Source organism: Lithobates pipiens, unplaced genomic scaffold, assembly GCF_037356315.1.
Source record: "Lithobates pipiens isolate NorthernLeopardFrog02 unplaced genomic scaffold, aLitPip1_a1.2 Scaffold_27, whole genome shotgun sequence".
Lineage (NCBI taxonomy): Eukaryota > Metazoa > Chordata > Amphibia > Anura > Ranidae > Lithobates > Lithobates pipiens.
In genome coordinates this window covers 189,259,294-189,278,236 of record NW_027507788.1, presented here as the reverse complement: position 1 = coordinate 189,278,236, position 18,943 = coordinate 189,259,294, and the positions used below count along the sequence as shown (strand labels likewise).

General features: G+C 45.6%; 1 protein-coding gene across 1 annotated transcript in view; it reads right to left on the bottom strand.

Annotated features, from left to right (window-relative positions):
* LOC143934432 (tumor necrosis factor receptor superfamily member 14-like) overlaps nucleotides 1–18,943 on the bottom strand; it is an 87,370-nt gene that overhangs the window by 25,563 nt on the left and 42,864 nt on the right. Inside the window, exon 3 of the mRNA XM_077458045.1 lies at nucleotides 15,573–15,701. Within this exon, the coding sequence (XP_077314171.1) occupies nucleotides 15,573–15,701 (129 nt within the window). The remainder of the gene's footprint in view (nucleotides 1–15,572; nucleotides 15,702–18,943) is intronic.

Sequence of the window (18,943 nt, the reverse complement as noted above, 5' to 3'; positions counted from 1 at the left end):
CGAGTGTTCTAAATACCCATTTTGAGCTCTCTTCAAGCCGATCACATGACTCGTGGGGGCTTTACAGCTCCAATGGATGGTTTCTGCAGGAGGAGACAAGTGGTCATGTGATCTCCCCTGCTGACGTCAGAGGGAGATCATGGCCCCTCCCACAGAAACCATCCATCGGAGCTGTAAAGCGGCCACAAATTACGTTTCAAAATGATTTACATCAGACGGGGCTGGCATAGTCTTATATAAATGCCTTAACAAACACTTTAATGGAACATGTACTGGAGCAAGTTCACCTATCTCTATTAAGTAAAAGTCTTGGATTGTCCCCATGTAATAGAGGTAATTTATTTGATAGCATGAAGACATTTTTCTGTTTCCAAGACATATTAACCACTTGCTTACTGGGCACTTAAACACCCTTCCTGACCAGACCAATTTTCAGCTTTTGGTGCTCTCACACTTTGAATGACAATTACTCAGTCATGCAACACTGTACCCAAAAGAATTTTGTGTCCTTTTTTTCCCACAAATAGAGCTTTCTTTTGGTGGTATTTGATCACCTCTGGGGTTTTTATTTTTTGCGCTATAAATGAAAAAAGACCGAAAATTTTGAAAAAAAGCGCATATTTCTTTGTTTCTGTGATAAAATTTTGCAAATTATAAATTTTTTTTCATAAATTTTGGCCACAATTTATACTGCTACATATCTTTGGTAAAAATAACCCAAATTAGTGGATATTATTTGGTTTTTGTGAAAGTTAGAGAGTCTACAAGCTGTGGTGCGAATCATAAAAAATTGATCACACCTGATGTACTGGTGGCCTATCTCATTTCTTGCGACCCGAACAAGTCAGGAAAGTACAAATACCCCCCAAATGACCCCTTTTTTGAAAGTAGACATTCCAAGGTATTTACTAAGATGCATGGTGAGGTTTTTGATGTTGTCATCTTTTTCCCACAATTCTTTGCAAAATTAAGATTTTTTTTTTCTCACAAAATTTTCAATGTAATAGGTTATTTCTCTCACATGGCATGTGTATACCACAAATGACACCCCAAAATACGTTCTGCTACTCTTTCTGAGTATTACGATACCAAATGTGTGAGACTTTTACACAGCCTGGCCACATACAGAGGCCCAATATTGAAATAGCACCATCAGGCGTTCTAGGAGCATAAATTACACATCTTATTTCTCAACCACCTATTACAGTTTTGAAGGCCCTGGAGCACCAGGACAATGGAAATGCCTACAAAGTAACCCCACGTGGCACTGATGACATGTGGCACTGATGACACGTGGCACTGACAAATGGCACTGGAGGCAGATGGCACTGGAGGCAGATGGGGCTGACAGATGGGGCTGACAGTTGTCGCTGGCAGATGTCGCTGACAGATGGCACTGGGGCTGGCACTGTCAGATGGCACTGGCACTGGCAGATGGTGCTGGCTATTTGCTCTGGCTAATTGCTCTGGCAAATGGGGCTGGCAGATGGCACTGGCGCTGGCAGGTGGCACTGGCAGGTGGCACTGGCGGCACTGGCGCTGACGGCACTGGGGCTGACGGATGGCACTGGCGCTGGCAGGTGGCACTGCCACTGGCAGGTGGCACTGGCAGGTGGCACTGGCACTGGCAGCACTGGGGCTGACGGCACTGGGGCTGACGGATGGCACTGGCACTGGCAGGTGGCACTGGTGCTGGCACTGGCACTGGCAGGTGGCACTGGCGGCACTGGGGCTGACAGCACTGGGGCTGACGGATGGCACTGGCAGGTGGCACTGGCAGGTGGCGGCACTGGCACTGGCAGCACTGGGGCTGACGGCACTGGGGCTGGCACTGGTAGGTGGCACTGGCACTGGCAGGTGGCACTGGCACTACTGGCAGATGGCACTGGGCTGACAGATGGCACTGGGCTGACAGATGGCACTGGCACTGGGGCTGACAGATGGCACTGGGGCTGACAGTGTTAGTCACAGCATACAATTTATGACTCACAGATCCTCTCTCTCCTCACACGCTGTCTCTGTGTGAGGAGGGAGAGACACGGCAATGGGAGATGATCTCATATGTTTACATTTGAGATCATCTCCCATTGGCAGCTGCAATCGCGCTGTGAACGGCCGCTTTGATTGGCCGTTCACGGCGATCTATGTTTGCCTGTCTCCAGGAGACACGGCGAATACAAAACTTCCGCGATGCGCGCCCCCGGCGGCGCGCATTGCGGAAGTAAACACAAGGACGTCCAGGGACGACCAGTCGAAGGAACCCGCCTGCTCTACGGCCGTCATTCGGCTATAGGGCGGGCGGGAGGTGGTTAATTTCAAATGTATGTACTTTGGGAAAGAAACACGTAAACTTGAGATGACGGATTTTTCCCAAGCTTTGGAACCAATAGGTATCTCCAGATGTTTATGGAAGTGATCATATATGACTTACATTCCATTGAATGGGAACAAACCCTACCTAGTAGTGACAAATTCACTCAAGGTGAACGTATAGCTCTATCAGAACCTAAAGCCGAGCTCCACCAAAAAGGGGAAGCTCCGCTTGTTTGCTTCCTTCCCCCTTCTGCTGCCACATTTGACACCTTTTGGAGGGGAACAGGTACCTGGTTTTGACAGGTGCCTGCTCCCACTTCCTGGTGTTTTTGCAGTGGCAAAGTCACCTAGAAGTTGCCCCCCTCCTCCTTCCCCCGCCGCTAGGCCATTCACAAAGCGTGCCTCGTGCATGTGCAGTAGGGAACCGGCTGTGAAGCCGCAAGGCTTAATTGCCGGTATCCCTTACAACAAATGACGGTGGCAGTTGCAGTAGGGATTTCCCTATAGCAACCTGCATGGCTATTGCCAATAGCAACTGGAAATAGCTACTAAATAAAGGACTGTAAAGTTTGTCAAGCAGCTAGGAGAATAGATTTTGCTCTGTGCTGCCTGTCATTTGTGCTTAATGAACTGTGTTACCCTGCTCAAAAATCCAATGCTATTGCCCAAAACAAATAGCATGGGCCACCGCACCTGGGAATTACAAGTACCTCCCAGTTGCCCAACAGTGGCTGGGACTAATAACTGTTCTGTTATGCATCCTGTTCATCTCAGTGAGAACTATGCTGTTTTCCATGCCGTTGCCTTTAGCAACCACAGTGGGCCATCACATCTGTGTGAATTACTAATGTCTCCCAAAGACTGTCCTATTACAAATCCTGCTCATATCAATGAGAACTGTGCTGCTTTCCATGCTGTTGCCCATAGCAACCACAGCGGGCCATCACATCTGTGTCTGGATGCAAGTTGGAAAAATGCGTGTTGCCTGGCTGTGCAGGAATAGGGGGACCCAAAATCCAGTGACTCTCTAGGGCAGGGCTCGACAAAACCCAGGCGCCAGGTCACCAGAAATCGCACCCTGGCACCTAGGCTGCCATCAGCTCACTCACTATAACTCCTGATGCCCCAGACATGCAGTGAATTAACATTGACCGCCCTCCTCCTCCCTTCTCCACACTCAGTGTGGCACTTGATGCTTGCCAGAAACGCTGAGTGTGTGAAACTGACAAGTAACAGAGAGGAGGATCTGTCAGATTTGAGCTTGATGTCAGGGTGGGCGGGACCCGGCCAGCATGGGCGTGACCCAGCAGCTATCAAACACCAGCCAATGGGATCTGAGCGGGCCGCTATGTGTATGTGGCCCTGCCCCTTCTCTTAAGCAGCCCAATCATTGGCTGGTGTTTGATAGCTGCCCACCCCGGCCGGGTCCCGTCTACCCCCGACATTAAGCTCAATTCTGACAGCTCCTCTCTCCTCTGTTACTTGTACTTGTCAGTTTCACACAGTTACTGAGTGCTCAGTGTGAAATCTGCCAGTGCCAATCAGTGCCATCTGCCACCGCCAATCAGTGTCACCTGCTAATGCCAACCAGTGCCTGCCAGTGCTACCTGCCACCACCAACCAGTGCCACCGCCAATCAGTGCCACCTACCAGTGCCACCTGCCACCGCCAACCAGTGCCACCACCAATCAGTGCCATCTGCCAGTGCCAACCAGTGCCACCGACCAATCAGTGCCACCTGCCAGTGCCACCGCCAATCAGTGCCATGTGCCACCTCCAATCAGTGCCACCTGCCGTCGCCAACCAGTGCCACCTGCCAGTGCCACTGCCAATCAGTGCCATGTGCCAGTGCCAACCAGTGCCACCTGCCATCACCAACTAGTGCCAACTGCCAGTGCCAATAGTGTCACCTGCCAGTTCTAAACCAGTGCCACCTGCCAATGCCTGCCAGTGCCACTGCCAATCAGTGGCACCTGCCAGTGCCATCTATCAGTGCCACCTGCCACTGCCAATCAGTGTCACGTGCAAGCGCCACCTGCCAGTGCCAACTATTGCCACCGCCAATCAGTGCCACCTGCCAGTGCCAATAGTGCCACCTGCCAATGCCTGCCAGTGCCACCTGCCAGTGCCAACCAGTGCCACTGCCAATCAGTGCCACCTGCCAGCACCACCTGCCAGTGCCAACCAAAGCCACCTGCCAGTGCCATCTGTCAGTTCCACGTGCCAATCAGTGCCACCTGCCAGTGGCAACCAGTACCATCTGTCAATCCCAAACCGATGACACCTGCCACTTCCACCTGCCAGTGCCAGCCAGTGCCACCTGCCAGTGCCAGCCAGTTCCTCCTACCTAAGCCAACCAGTGCCACTTGCCAGAGCCAACCAGTTCCATCTGTTGCCAGCCTTACTCTTTCTGGGCAGCCCATAACCCTGATGTAACAGCGTTACATTGGAGTTATTGACTGGGTGCTCCATTGTGAGTTAGGGTTAGGGGGTGAAAATTACTGGCCTTACCCCGGGAGCTGACAATCCACACCACTCCTAACTTTTTTAACTGGCTCCTAGATTCAAAGCAAATTTTTCAAGCCCTGCTCTAGGGGGTATCGCTACATGTAAATTACCTCAGGCCTACTCTATCTAAAGAAACCACAAGTTCCACAAGCCAAGTTCTGCACTTAGGCTACTTTCACACTGAGGTATTTTACAGGTGTTTTTGCTCTCTTCTGCAGCCCTAGTGTAAAAGCCCGGGTGCTTTCACACTAGGGCGGTGTGTTGCTGGACATGCCCAGTGTCTTCTACAGAAACAAGCCAGGAACTTTCATGCAGGCTATGCTGCAGGTAGATATTTAAATGTCCCATCTATATAGCTGAGCTGCAATAACCAAATGATCAGCCTCACGGAGGTTCTTGGAGTCATGGTTGGGAAGCCGCTGGGCACCTGACAGGTTCTCAGGTGGCCACCACCTTTTAATCATTTGGGTATTTGGTTCCTTCCCAGAAATGGCAATGGGAGTTTCCTTGAGCCTAAGCTGCAGACAAGAATTGGACATTGGCCCATTCCTGAACTTTAGGGCCCAACAGCTTCCCCAGTTTGCGGAGACCACCGCCTGTGGAAGGGAATTCCATGGATATGATGCTGAGCATGTGCACTCAACTTCTTTGGTCAACCATGGCGAAGCCTGTTTTGAATGGATCCTGTCCTGTTTAACCACTGTATGGTCTTGGCCACTGTGCTGCAGCTCAGTTTCAGGGTCTTGGCAATCTTATTATAGCCTAGGTCATCTTTATGTAGAGCAACAGTTCTTTTTTTTTTCAGATCCTCAGAGAGTTCTTTGCCATGAGGTGCCATGTTGAACTTCTAGTGACCAGTATTAAAGAGTGAGAGTGATAACACCAAATTTAACACACCTGCTCCCCATTCACACCTGAGACCTTGTAACACTAGCAAGTCACATGATACCGGGAAGGGAAAATGGCTAATTGGGCCCAATTTGGAAATCTTCACTTAGGGGTGTACTCACTTTTGTTGCCAGCAGTTTAGACATTAATGGCTGTGTGTTGAGTTATTTTGAGGGGACAACAAATGCACACTGTTATACAAGCTGTACACTCACTACTTTACATTGTAGCAAAGTGTCATTTCTTCAGTGTTGTCATATGAAAAGATATAGTAAAATGTTTACAAAAATGTGAGGGGTGTGAGACACTGAACAAGTGGACATGATGCCGCTTGGATGAGTACCCCCCCTGAATCATTAATTTGTGTAAATTTCAGGCCTGATGTCTGTAAACAACTGTGTTTTTTTTGTTTTTGTTTTTTAACAAGAGGCAATGAGAAAATGGTGCCAAAAAGCTTCATCTGCTGTCTGGGTGTAAGAATACAAAACATTCAAATGTATATTTACTTAAATAAAATATGTTTATCTGAGGGCTGAACAAATCCATTGACAACTAGAAAATGTGTCTTGGCGCCTGAGGTTTTTGTCAGCCTATTCCCAGGAATTCCTGTAGTCCGATGCACTGGACATGCAGTTCCGAGCACCGGGCAACTAGTTGCTGCCCGCGTAGTCCACTAGTTCTGCGAGGGAGTCCATTGATGTCCTCCCTTTGGACACAGCTAATCACAGATCAAGGTAAAGGGCCAATCGCATTGGCTTTTTACCATGTGATCAGCTATGTCCAATCACAGGTAATTACACTGTAAGCAGAGTTGCTGGTTTTCATCAGTCCTTTCTTCACACGCTGTCACAATGTGAGGAATGGAGAGTCGGTGACTGGCACATTTACACTGATAATCAGTGCCCTGATTATCAGTGCCGCCTCATCAGTACTGCCTCGTCAGTGCACATCAGGCAAGAAGAAAAGTTACTTATTTTGCAAAATTTTTTAACAGAAATTAACCACTTAAGGACCGCTGTATTGCCATTGTACGTCATTACAATGGCACAGGCAGGCACAAGCACGTACATGTACGTGCCTACCTTCCAGCGGGTGGGGGGTCCGATCGGACCCCCTCCCGCTGGATACGGTGGTCCGGTTCGCTGCAGAAGCGATCCGTGATGAGGGGATGGCCGTTGGTTTCTGGCCATCCCCTCTGGATCGCTCCTGGCCAATGACGAACTTCCTCCCACTGTGTATTGTTTACACAGGAAGGAGGAAGTGATGTCATTCTCCTCGGGGCGGTCTTTTTGACCGGACTACGAGGAGAAGACTAAAAGTAAGTGTGCACCAACACTACACTGACATGTAGGTACACACAGGCACACAAACCCCCCCCCCCGATCCCCCCACAGTCACAGTGTCACTGATTGCATTGATCATTTCTTTACTGATCACTGCATTCAGTGTCAGTTGTAACAGTAAAAACTGTCAGGGCAGTTAGTGTTAGGTCCAGGGTAGCCCCCTATCACCCCCCAATAAAGATTTAACCCCCTGATTGCCCCTAGAGTTAACCCTTTCACCCCCTTTTGCCAGTGTCACCAAGCGATCATTTTTCTGATCGCTGCATTAGTGTCGCTACTGTCGCTAGGTAGCTAGTTATTTTTTTAGGTTCACCGCCAGGTTTTTATAGCGCTAGGTACCCCGATATACTACCCAATAATGGTTTTAACCCCCTGATTGCCGCTAGTTAACCCTTTCACCCCCTTTTGCCAGTGTCACTAAGCGATCATTTTTCTGATCGCTGCATTAGTGTCGCTAGTGTCGCTAGGTAGCTAGTTATTTTTTTAGGTTCACTGCCAGGCTTTTATAGCGTTAGGTACCCCCATATACTACCCGATAATGGTTTTAACCCCCTGATTCCCCCTAGTTAACCCTTTCACCAGCGATCACAGTATAAGTGTCAGTATAGCGCCAGGGACCCCCATATACTACCTAATAAAAATTTGAACCCCCCGATTGCCCCTAGTTAACCCTTTCACCACAACAAAAAGAAGAAAATATCTTTTTTTTTCTAAATTTTTGCTCTTTTTCCATTTATATCGCAAAAAATAAAAATCGCAGAGGCAATCAAATACCATCAAAAGAAAGCTCTATTTGTGGGAAGAAAAGGACGCAAATTTCGTTTGGGTGCAATATTGCATGACCGCGCAATTACCAGTTAAAGCAGCGCAGTGCGAAATTGGAAAAAGACCTCTGGTCCTTAAGGTGTTTATTGGTCCGGGGCTGTAGTGGTTAAGAAAATAAATTCTTTAGAAAATTTTTGGTCTTTTTTTTTGTATGCTTAGGAAAAGATAAAAACCACAGTGGTGATTAAATACCACCAAAAGAAAATTCTATCTTCAACTGATACAATTGTCATTTAAAGTGTGACAGTGCTGAAAGCTGAAAATTGGCCTGGGCAGAAAGGGGGTGAAAGTGCCCAGTAGGAAAGTGGTTAACATGTTAAAAAAAAAAAAAAAATTCAGCTCTGCTGCTTACCCACAGCAGAGCTAAAGTTTTTTTTTCTTCTTCACGTCTTCACATTCTGGCACTACCGTGTATTCTCCATGGCTACATAGGAAAAGGGGTTTTGTTTGTTGAAAGCAAAGCTTTTTTAGTTAAAAAAAAAAACTGTCTCCTAACTTTTTTAGTAAGAATTTTAGTGTCTAAAAAGGCCTCATTGCACTGCTTAGTGCTCAAGAAAAATGAAGTTCCCAAAACATATATGTAGAAAGTATATATTGTAGACATGTCACTGGAGAAGTGATCGAGGGGGTGTACATCTCACCTAGGTTGCTACACAGTGTGAGATGGTAAATCCAGGATGGTTCAGTTTCTCAGCAGCGATATGCTGCTGAATTGTTATTTAATTTTGCCGGGCCTGGGTTTATATGGAATGGCAGGTAGGTTTGGTAGAGGGACCTGTCATTCCACATCCCCCGATCCAGTTCTGGGTTTGGGATCAGGTGAGCTTTGATCCTAATTAGCCTGGGAAGCTAAAGGCTCTGTAGGGTCTGCAGGTGTTCGCTCTCAGCCAGGGAATGAACAATCTGTGTGTTGAAGGAAGCTGCAAGCACAGCCACTGCTGGAGCTAAAACTCACCCTGCGACATCCAGGCGAAAGACGCTGTGTTTGTAAGTGTCAGATAGGTGAGCAGAACCTGTTAGTAAGCGCCCAGCCGGGCTAGGACTTTTATTTTTGTTGTACTTAGAAAGCACGGTGTTGCTGTATATTTTGTTTGCTGGACTGTTTGTACCACGAATAAACGCCAAGATCTGCTTTATAAATTCCAAGTCTGCTGTGAACTGTGTCCAAACACACCCTACCCCGGGAAGATCCCTTACAATTGGTGTTCGAATGCGGGCAAAGTCGGTTGCTAGGGGCAACGGTGTGGACAGACTTGGCTACAGCTGCTTATGTCTTGGGTGAAAGCTGCAATGACACTCCAGGAACAGTCCAGCAACATGGAGGAGATGCTGAAGCAGTTTATGCAAGTGAGTTTGCAACAACAGCAACGACATGAACAGTCCATGGCGGCACAACAGCAGATGCATAAGGAAGAGTTGCAAGCTTTGCGCCAAAGCCAACAACAACTTATCGAGCACCTGATAGTAAATCGTGAGGCGCCTGTGGTTACTAATCCACCCATAGTGATGGGAGCCGCTCCAGAGATTTTTTTTGGGAGAAGGACTGTGCAGAAAGCGCTGCAAAAGATGACTGCTGAGGACGATGTTGAGGCCTTTCTAACAGTATTTGAGCGCGTGGCTGAGCGAGAGAAGTTACCAGCCGCTGAGTGGGCAGAGGTAATTGCGCCCTATTTAACAGGTGAACCCCAAAAGGCCTACTATGACCTCAGTGAGCAAGAGGTTAAGGACTATACTCGGCTAAAAGAGGAGATACTTGCCCGACTAGGAGTTACTACTGCAGTCCGTGCCCGGAGGGTACGCAACTGGAGCTACAGTCTGGACAAATCAGCGAGGTCCCAGATGTATGACCTAATCCATTTGGCAAGAAAGTGGTTGGAGCCAGACACTTCTACTCCTGCACAAATCCTAGAGAAGGTCGTGATGGATCGCTACCTCCGAGCGACTTAGAGGTGTCTAGAGATAATTTTGGGGCTGCACAATTACAGGACCCCACTCTCAAAAATGCGAGAGAGCAGGTTGCTGTAATGAATGGGGTACCTCAGGAACCAGATGCTGAAAAAAGATTTCCACATTTTTCGGTGACTAATGATCTTTTCTATAGGGTTAATAAGGTTAAGGATGAGATTGTGGAACAGCTTCTGGTACCTAAGCCGTACCGGCGTCAGGTGCTTGACATGGCACATAACCATGTTCTTGGGGGTCACTTGGGGACTGACAAAACGCGAGAGAGGGTTCTCCAGAGGTTTTTTTGGCCGGCCATATATGATGACATTAAAAAATACTGCGAGTCGTGCCCCACATGTCAGGTTAGTGCCCCAGTGTCACATTTTCGCAGTCCTTTGGTTTCGCTCCCTATTATAGAGGTGCCTTTTGAGCGTATTGCCATGGATTTAGTGGGTCCCATTGTAAAGTCAGCTAGAGGACACCAGTATATTTTGGTAGTCCTAGATTATGCGACCCGCTATCCTGAGGCTGTACCCTTAAGAAACACTGCATCTAAAACAATTGCACGTGAGTTGTTTTATATGTTCTCTAGGACTGGGATCCCCAAAGAAATCCTAACTGACCAAGGTACGCCATTTATGTCAAAAGTAATGAAGGAGTTATGCAAACTATTTAAAATCTCACACATCCGTACCTCTGTATACCACCCCCAGACGGACGGATTGGTGGAGAGATTTAATAAAACTTTGAAACATATGTTGAAGAAAGTGGTGGCAAAAGATGGTCGTGACTGGGATCATTTATTACCCTACCTCATGTTTGCTATTAGGGAGGTGCCCCAAGCGTCCACAGGGTTCTCACCATTCGAGTTGGTCTATGGTCGTCACCCTAGGGGTCTACTGGACATTGCAAAAGAGACATGGGAGAATGAGTCCACCCCATACAAGAGTGTTATTGAGCATGTAGCACAAATGCAGGACCGTATAGCCACTGTAATGCCCCTGGTAAGGGAACACCTCCAGAGGGCTCAAGAGGCCCAAAGTAGAATTTACAACCGGTCCGCAAGAATCAGGACATTCAACCCAGGCGATAGGGTCCTTATACTAGTCCCCACTGTTGAGAGTAAATTCTTGGCGAAGTGGCAAGGTCCCTATGAAATTGTTGAAAAGATCAGTGAGGTGAACTACAAGGTGCACCAACCAGGTAGAAGGAAGCCTTTCCAAGTTTATCACATAAACTTGATCAAGCCCTGGAAAGACAGGGAATCCTTGGTGGCGACAAATACTGTTAATAATTTGTCATCACCAATCCCTCCAGTCAAGGTAGGTGATACTCTATCAGTGTCACAGAAACAGGAGGCTCAGGAATTTTTACAGAAAAACAAAAACAAGTTCTCTGACCTCCCAGGGCGTACACACCTCATCCATCATCACATTGAAACTGAGCCTAGAAGCAGAGTAAACCTTAAGCCCTATAGGATACCCGAGGCACGTAGGGAAGCCGTATCTGCCGAGGTAAAACGTATGCTTGCTCTGGGGGTAATTGAGGTGTCACAGAGTGAATGGTCCAGCCCAATTGTGCTAATCCCAAAGCCCAATGGAACTTGGAGGTTCTGTAACGATTTCAGAAAGTTGAATGAGATCTCCAAGTTCGATGCGTATCCTATGCCCAGGGTAGATGAGTTGATTGAGAAGTTGGGTAACGCCAGGTACATAACCACCCTCGATCTCACAAAGGGCTACTGGCAGATTCCACTTTCTGGTGAGGCTAAAGAGAAAACTGCATTCTCCACCCCTGATGGGCTATTCCAGTATGTAGTGATGCCATTCGGGTTACATGGAGCGCCTGCAACTTTCCAGAGGTTGATGGACTTGATTCTGCGACCACATCGTGATTACTCAGCTGCCTACCTCGATGATGTGGTCATTTTTAGCCCTGATTGGGAAAGTCACCTCTGTAAGGTACAGGCCGTGTTGGATGCCATAAGTGATGCGGGGTTGACCATAAATGCCGAGAAGTGTGCTCTAGCCCTAGAAGAGGCCAAATATCTAGGCTACATTATTGGGAGAGGGTTGATTAAGCCACAGCTAAATAAAATTGAGGCAATACAGAATTGGCCTAGACCCCTGACAAGGAAACAGGTTAGAGCTTTCCTGGGTATTACGGGGTATTACCGTAGATTTGTGCCGAACTTTGCCTCAGTTGCTGCTCCACTAACTGACTTGACAAAGGGCGGAAAGACAGCAATGGTCACGTGGACCCCAGAGGCCGAGAAGGCTTTCCAAAGCCTTAAGTCTGCCTTGTGCCAACCACCTGTCTTAGTTACCCCCGATTTCAAATGAGAATTTCTGGTCCAGACAGATGCCTCTAACACAGGCTTAGGTGCAGTACTCTCACAAGTAGTGAATGGTGAGGAGCATCCGGTGACGTACTTGAGTAGAAAATTAACCCCGGCCGAGAAAAATTATGCCATTGTGGAGCGAGAGTGTTTGGCAGTAAAGTGGGCCCTAGAATCGTTAAAGTATTACTTGCTAGGTAGGAAATTCAAGTTGGTGACAGACCATGCCCCCCTAACATGGATGAAGTTAAACAAGGAGAGAAATGCAAGAGTGACTAGATGGTTTCTCTCCCTACAAAACTTTAATTTCACTGTGGAACACAGGCCAGGGAAATTACAGGCAAATGCTGACGCATTGTCAAGGGTAAGTTGTCTGTGGGGACAAAAGGCTCAGCCCTCCGGTCTGAAAAAGAGGGGGGGGATATGTAGACATGTCACTGGAGAAGTGATCGAGGGGGTGTACATCTCACCTAGGTTGCTACACAGTGTGAGATGGTAAATCCAGGATGGTTCAGTTTCTCAGCAGCGATATGCTGCTGAATTGTTATTTAATTTTGCCGGGCCTGGGTTTATATGGAATGGCAGGTAGGTTTGGTAGAGGGACCTGTCATTCCACATCCCCCGATCCAGTTCTGGGTTTGGGATCAGGTGAGCTTTGATCCTAATTAGCCTGGGAAGCTAAAGGCTCTGTAGGGTCTGCAGGTGATCGCTCTCAGCCAGGGAATGAACAATCTGTGTGTTGAAGGAAGCTGCAAGCACAGCCACTGCTGGAGCTAAAACTCACCCTGCGACATCCAGGCGAAAGACGCTGTGTTTGTAAGTGTCAGATAGGTGAGCAGAACCTGTTAGTAAGCGCCCAGCCGGGCTAGGACTTTTATTTTTGTTGTACTTAGAAAGCACGGTGTTGCTGTATATTTTGTTTGCTGGACTGTTTGTACCACGAATAAACGCCAAGATCTGCTTTATAAATTCCAAGTCTGCTGTGAACTGTGTCCAAACACACCCTACCCCGGGAAGATCCCTTACAATATATATATATATATATATATATATATATATATACACACACATACACACACACACACATATGTATATATATATATATATATATATATATATATATATATATATATATATATATAACGTAAGTCTATGTACATAAAAGCAGCCGGGAGAGCCTATTTATTTGGGTGGAGTCAGGTGATCGGGGGTTCTGTGCCACCTGGACGGCTCTCTGGGTGAACGTGCGTTATGCTGCCTGGGCTGGTAGGCCAGAAGACTGAGGCCTATCCCGGAGACATCTGGCTGTTAGGCTGTCTGAGGACCTATCCCGAGGCAGGAGAAGCAGTGCAGGGTTGGGACTGCGGGATTGGAGTCCAACCGAGAGTAACAGTTCAGCCAGACGGGGAACCAGTTATGGTCGGAGGTAGAGGGGATGTTGTCGCCAAGCTAGGGACCCAGCGGGGCAGCAGAGGTGACATTTGAGGAGCATTAGTGAGTACCAAGCCAGGGAGCTCAGGGGATCCAGGGGAGATTGGTATGAGAGTCTCAGAGACTGGGAGCTTATTGAGTGAAGACCAACAGTGAGAGACTGTAGAGTGCGAGGAGAACTATTTGTGTTACCAATAGTTAAATACAACTACCGTTAGAGACTTACAAGATTTGTTGCCATAGGAGACAGCAGTCCTACCAATACAGAAGTGGTGTCCGGCTGGAGGCCTTCCACTGTATAGCTGTCTACCTTTAGAAGTCTCAGAGTCTGCCAGTTGTCATTGCATCTACTTAAAGCGGAGTTACGCCCCAAAAAATAAAATAAAAAATAAAGTCAGCAGCTATAAATACTGCAGCTGCTGACTTTTAATATAAGGACACTTACCTGCCCAGGGTGCCCGTGATATCCTCACCCAAAGCCAACCTGTTCCCCGACTCCCAGATGGAGGCGTCGGCATCTTCAGTTAAATAATCAGCTGCGAAGCCTGGTTCCCTACTGTGCATGCGCAAGTCACGCTGCGCATTCTGAGTGGTCCCTGCTGTCTTCTGGGACCTGTGTGTCTCTCAGAAGACAGCGGGAGGGGGGAAGGGCCAGACATGGTGTAGATCACTGCTGTGGCGATCTTTCAAAGGAAGTGGGAGCAAATACCTGTATTAGACAGGTATCTGCTGCCCTTTGCCCCTGAAAGGTTCCAAATGTGACACCGGGGGGGGGGGGGGGGGAGCAATCCAGACAGCGGAAGTTGGGTAAAACTTCCCTTTAAGGGAGTCCTGGCCCTAACCCTCTCCTCCACAGTTCTTGTTTAAAAGACAAATAAATCTCTTTGTTTTTAAAAAGTGTCTTGCGCCCATCACTTCAGCTTGTATTACACCCACCATGCCTTATAACCCACTCTACCAAAGAGGATGTCAGCTCTACCTGACTCTGGAGGTCACCATTAGGCCTCTAGAGGTCTGGGGCCTTGCTACTACACACTTACACAACATAAATATTACTCCCCTCTCCCCCAGCTGCTGAGGATGTTTCAGGAAGGAGAGCAGGGGAAGGGGCTAGTCAATATGCCATTTACTGACCCCTTTCTTTTCTAAATGAATATAGTGAACACACTCACTCTCACTGTGTTTGATCATAGCTGAAGCATAGTAAAGTGTCTTATTTACTAAGCAAATAAGTGTTTACTATGCTTCAGTTTGTGAATGAACAGAAAGCCATTCAGCACAGAGAACTTCCCATTCATTCATTGTCCTGTGCAGGTGAGGCTGCAGAGAAAGGCATGTGTGTTTGAGTTTTGGGGGGCACACCCTAATACAATAGGCTACGCACACCTATGCCTAGAGCCCTGTGCAGACAATCAACACAGAGCTCTGTACAGAGGGAATGATCTCTCTGTTTCTTATATCTCTTATAAGGAATAAAGAGATCTTTAGCAAAAAGCAACACACATTGCACACATTATACATAGTTAGGCACACATTTAACCCTTTGATTGCCCAAGATGTAAACCCCTTCCCAGTCAGTGTCATTAGTACAGTGACTGTGTAGTATTAGCACTGATTGCTGTAATAGTGTCACTGGTGGTGTCTGTGTCAGTTAGTCAGTTCTCAGCCAGCATCAGTTAGTGTCAAATTGTTTGTTTGTGTAGTTTTGCATGACTGCACAATTACCAGTTAAAGTAGTGCAGTGCTGAATAGCACAAAATGGCGAGGTCATGAATGGGGTAAAACCTTCAGGAGCAAAAGTGGTTAAAAAGTATTCAGTAGTCCATATTAAATGAAATAAATGTAAAACTGTTATACAATAATTTGCCACTTAGTTATAAGCTGGTGGTAAGTGAGATTTTGTCACCCTTTTAAAAAGCAAACATACAGGAGAAATACACCAAAGAGACACAAAGGTTAAGAAAAAAAAAAGTATCACTTGCCAGTATCACACTCTGTACATTTGCGACATTTAGTGACTCCATTTGGATGATCCATGTATGTTCCTTTAACACATGGTATGCACACATTACTGCTAGATGCTGACGTGCAATGGGTTTTTACAACTGTACCTAGGAGGAAAAAAGACAGGCAAATGCTGTTACAGACTACATATCTGGCCAGTATCAGATTTTTTGACATTTGTCTTTGCTAATAATCGACATTGGAAATAATACTGAATTGAAAGTTGTCAGTGTTTAAACCCTTGGTGATTATCCATCGATTTAAAACCCGATTTTCTATGACTGTTCTCAAATATGGGGACACAGCTCATTGCTGACTTATTTGTACTGTTTAAAGCCCAACTCTAATCATTTTTTTTTTTTTTTTTCAATTTTTAAGTAGAATGGGAAGGATAACTATTTAAAACAAAGGAATACTGTCTGTGAGCTACTGTACCTTCACTTTACTTTCTATAATTTTAGACAAGAAATTGGGGAATGGGCAGAGCGGGATTTATCATAAGGCACATGTTAATAAACCACTTTAAGGCCAGGCCTTCTCTAGTACTTTTTGTATACATGTAACACTAACAATCAATATTTCTTGCTAGAAAATTTCTTAGAACACCCAAACATTATATATTTTTTTTAAAGTGGAGGTCCTAGAGAATAAATTTTGTTTTGCAATTTTTTACAATCACATGGTATTTGCGCAGTTGTTTTTCAAACGCAGTTTTTTTAAATGTTAATGCAAAAAAACACAATACATAACCCATTTTTTGGTAAAATATAAAAAATAACGTTATGCCTAGTAAATAGATACCAAACGAGTCATGCTTTAAAATTGTGCATGCCCACACAATGGTGCCAAAATATATATATTTAACTATCCATAGGCAATGCTTTAAAAGCCTTTACAGGTTACCACTTTAGATTTACACAGAAGGTCTGGTGCTAAGATTACTGCCCATGATCTGACATTCACTGTGATACCTCACACGTGAGGGACGATCGCTGTTTGCATGCGGTCGCCTTTGCATGTGAGCATGGGAAATGGGGACATTTACATTTATACCTTTATACCATCGCTTTAATTTTTTTTCTTTTATAACTTTTATTGCTGTCACAAGGAATGTAAACATCCCATGGAACACAATAGGCATGTGACAGTTATTCTTTATGGAGAGATCTGGGGTCTATACGACCCCAGATCCATCCTCTGCCTCTAAAAGCATTTAATCACACCTAGATTGAATGCTTTTGATTTTTAAAAATGGCACCATTTACATCTGGATAAACTGGAAGTGATAACAGGTCGTCGCCTCTGGGTTACTATATCACAGAGCCAAACCAAGCCGATCTAGGCTTTGTTCGGCTCTGATCAGCCGGCAGCAGCATCGGCAGGTCGAATGGAACTCCCAGTAGGAGATCCCGATGAAAGCTGTGGAAGGCGGCGGGAGGGGGAAACCTCCCCTTTCGAGTCTTGTAAAAACAATCCAGCAGCTAGTTAGCCATTAGGATTGCTTTTACAAAAAGCCAACTGCTCTTAAAAATAGTACAGTTACAGGCCTTATCCTGGTATAACCACTTGAGGTTCAGTGACGTGTCAGGTATGTGACTGGTCGTCCAATTTAAAGTGTATTTCCACCTTTGCTGTAAAATTTGAGAAAACCCTCAGTATGTGTTTATTGCGTGTCCCCAATCACACCTAAAAATAATAATTAAAGATTCTCCTACCTTTTAAAAATTTGTTTGGAAAAGGTCATTGGACAGACTGCAGGCCACTCTGAACAATTTCACAGTGACTCTGTCTCTAATGACATAGAGACACACTGAGCTTTCTCTCAACATACAATGCAAAAGCCCAGCTTCTAGATCTTTAACCCGTTGTTAGCTCATATAGGGGTCAAATCTAGTTTACAACTTGTCAAAAAATGTGGGTATATGGGACTCTTTAGGTGCCAATCCTTTTATCCTTAGAAAAAAAGCATAATATACCAATATTATAAAAACATTTCTTTATTATAAATTAGCAAACACTTTTGGACCTTTAAGTTCTCCTAAAAACATATTAGATGCATATAGAAGTATACATCTACCCCATACACCTTTTTAGTTAGATTCAATTCTAATTGTCACAATGCAATCAATAGTAGATTTAGGTAGAAAAGAGAACAATGGAAGGTACAATGTTCCAACACGTTTGCGTTTTCTTTTTATAATCCTTAATGTTGAGGATGTGGTGCTAGTTATCAAATATACCCAAATATACCCGTTAAACTAGTTTACAATTGATAATGAGGTCTGCCAGCACAGTGCAGACAGGGTTAATTATGGTAAACATTATCAGTCCAATCACAAACATTGGAAAAAGGAAAGCTAAGCAGGATCTTTCAGTCCTGGAGGTTTCAGAAATAAGAATTAAAAAAGGTAAGCAGCAATTTTTAAACATTATTTTTAGGTAATGCTGTGTGAATAGGAACATGTAATAAATATAAAGTAGGGGGACTATTTATAAAACCATTTGCTGTGCAAATGTCTCGGTATTTGCATGGCCATTGCAAATAATCCTCTAAATGTGTATAATATGTTTAGTTCCTAAGATTGTCAGCTCCATTTTAGTGGCAATAATGCAGTATTTTCATGAAACACCTAAATCAGGTCAAAACACATTGTGGTCACTAGTAGGAACTAACTGTCAGAGGGACTAAATATATGATACACATAATAAGGGGTTATTTACAAAAGTTGTGCAAATGCTGAGACGCTTACATTTTTTTTCTTATAAATAATCCCCTAGGCATTATCCTAATTAGGCTGGAAAAGTGAAAATACACTATATGAAGGGAGCCTGAAATTACTGAGACTAAGCTGTAGGCAGCTGTAGTGCAGGGCAGTCTAGCTGGCTGCAAAAGGTAGTGGGTTAGCAAGTGTATATACTCACTTTCTATGTTCAGAGTTGTCTGGCCTCTATCATTGTCTCCAGCACCATTTTGGAGAAGCCTGCTGTCCTGATAGGGCAGCAAATCTGGGGAGATTTGATCCACCATTTTTGGGTGGATACCTTATATAAGAAAGCCCAGCCATGTTTAGTGCAGTTCACATGTGTGCATTGACAGGGGTAGAGAACCCGCTTGTCAGGAAGAGAGATAGGAGAAGATAGGGAGAGTGTTCCGGCTTGTGAGAGATAGCCCAGGGTTCCTATGGAGTCCATCATCACCAATCCTGGTCAGATGAAATACTCCCCATTGCGGATAATAAAAATGGTGCCCTAGCTGTAAGGGCGGGACAAGTGTATCAGATGCCTATATCCATCTGCTGAAGGAGTACCGTTGTTACCGGATAACATGTGTGAATAGCAGCCTCTACCG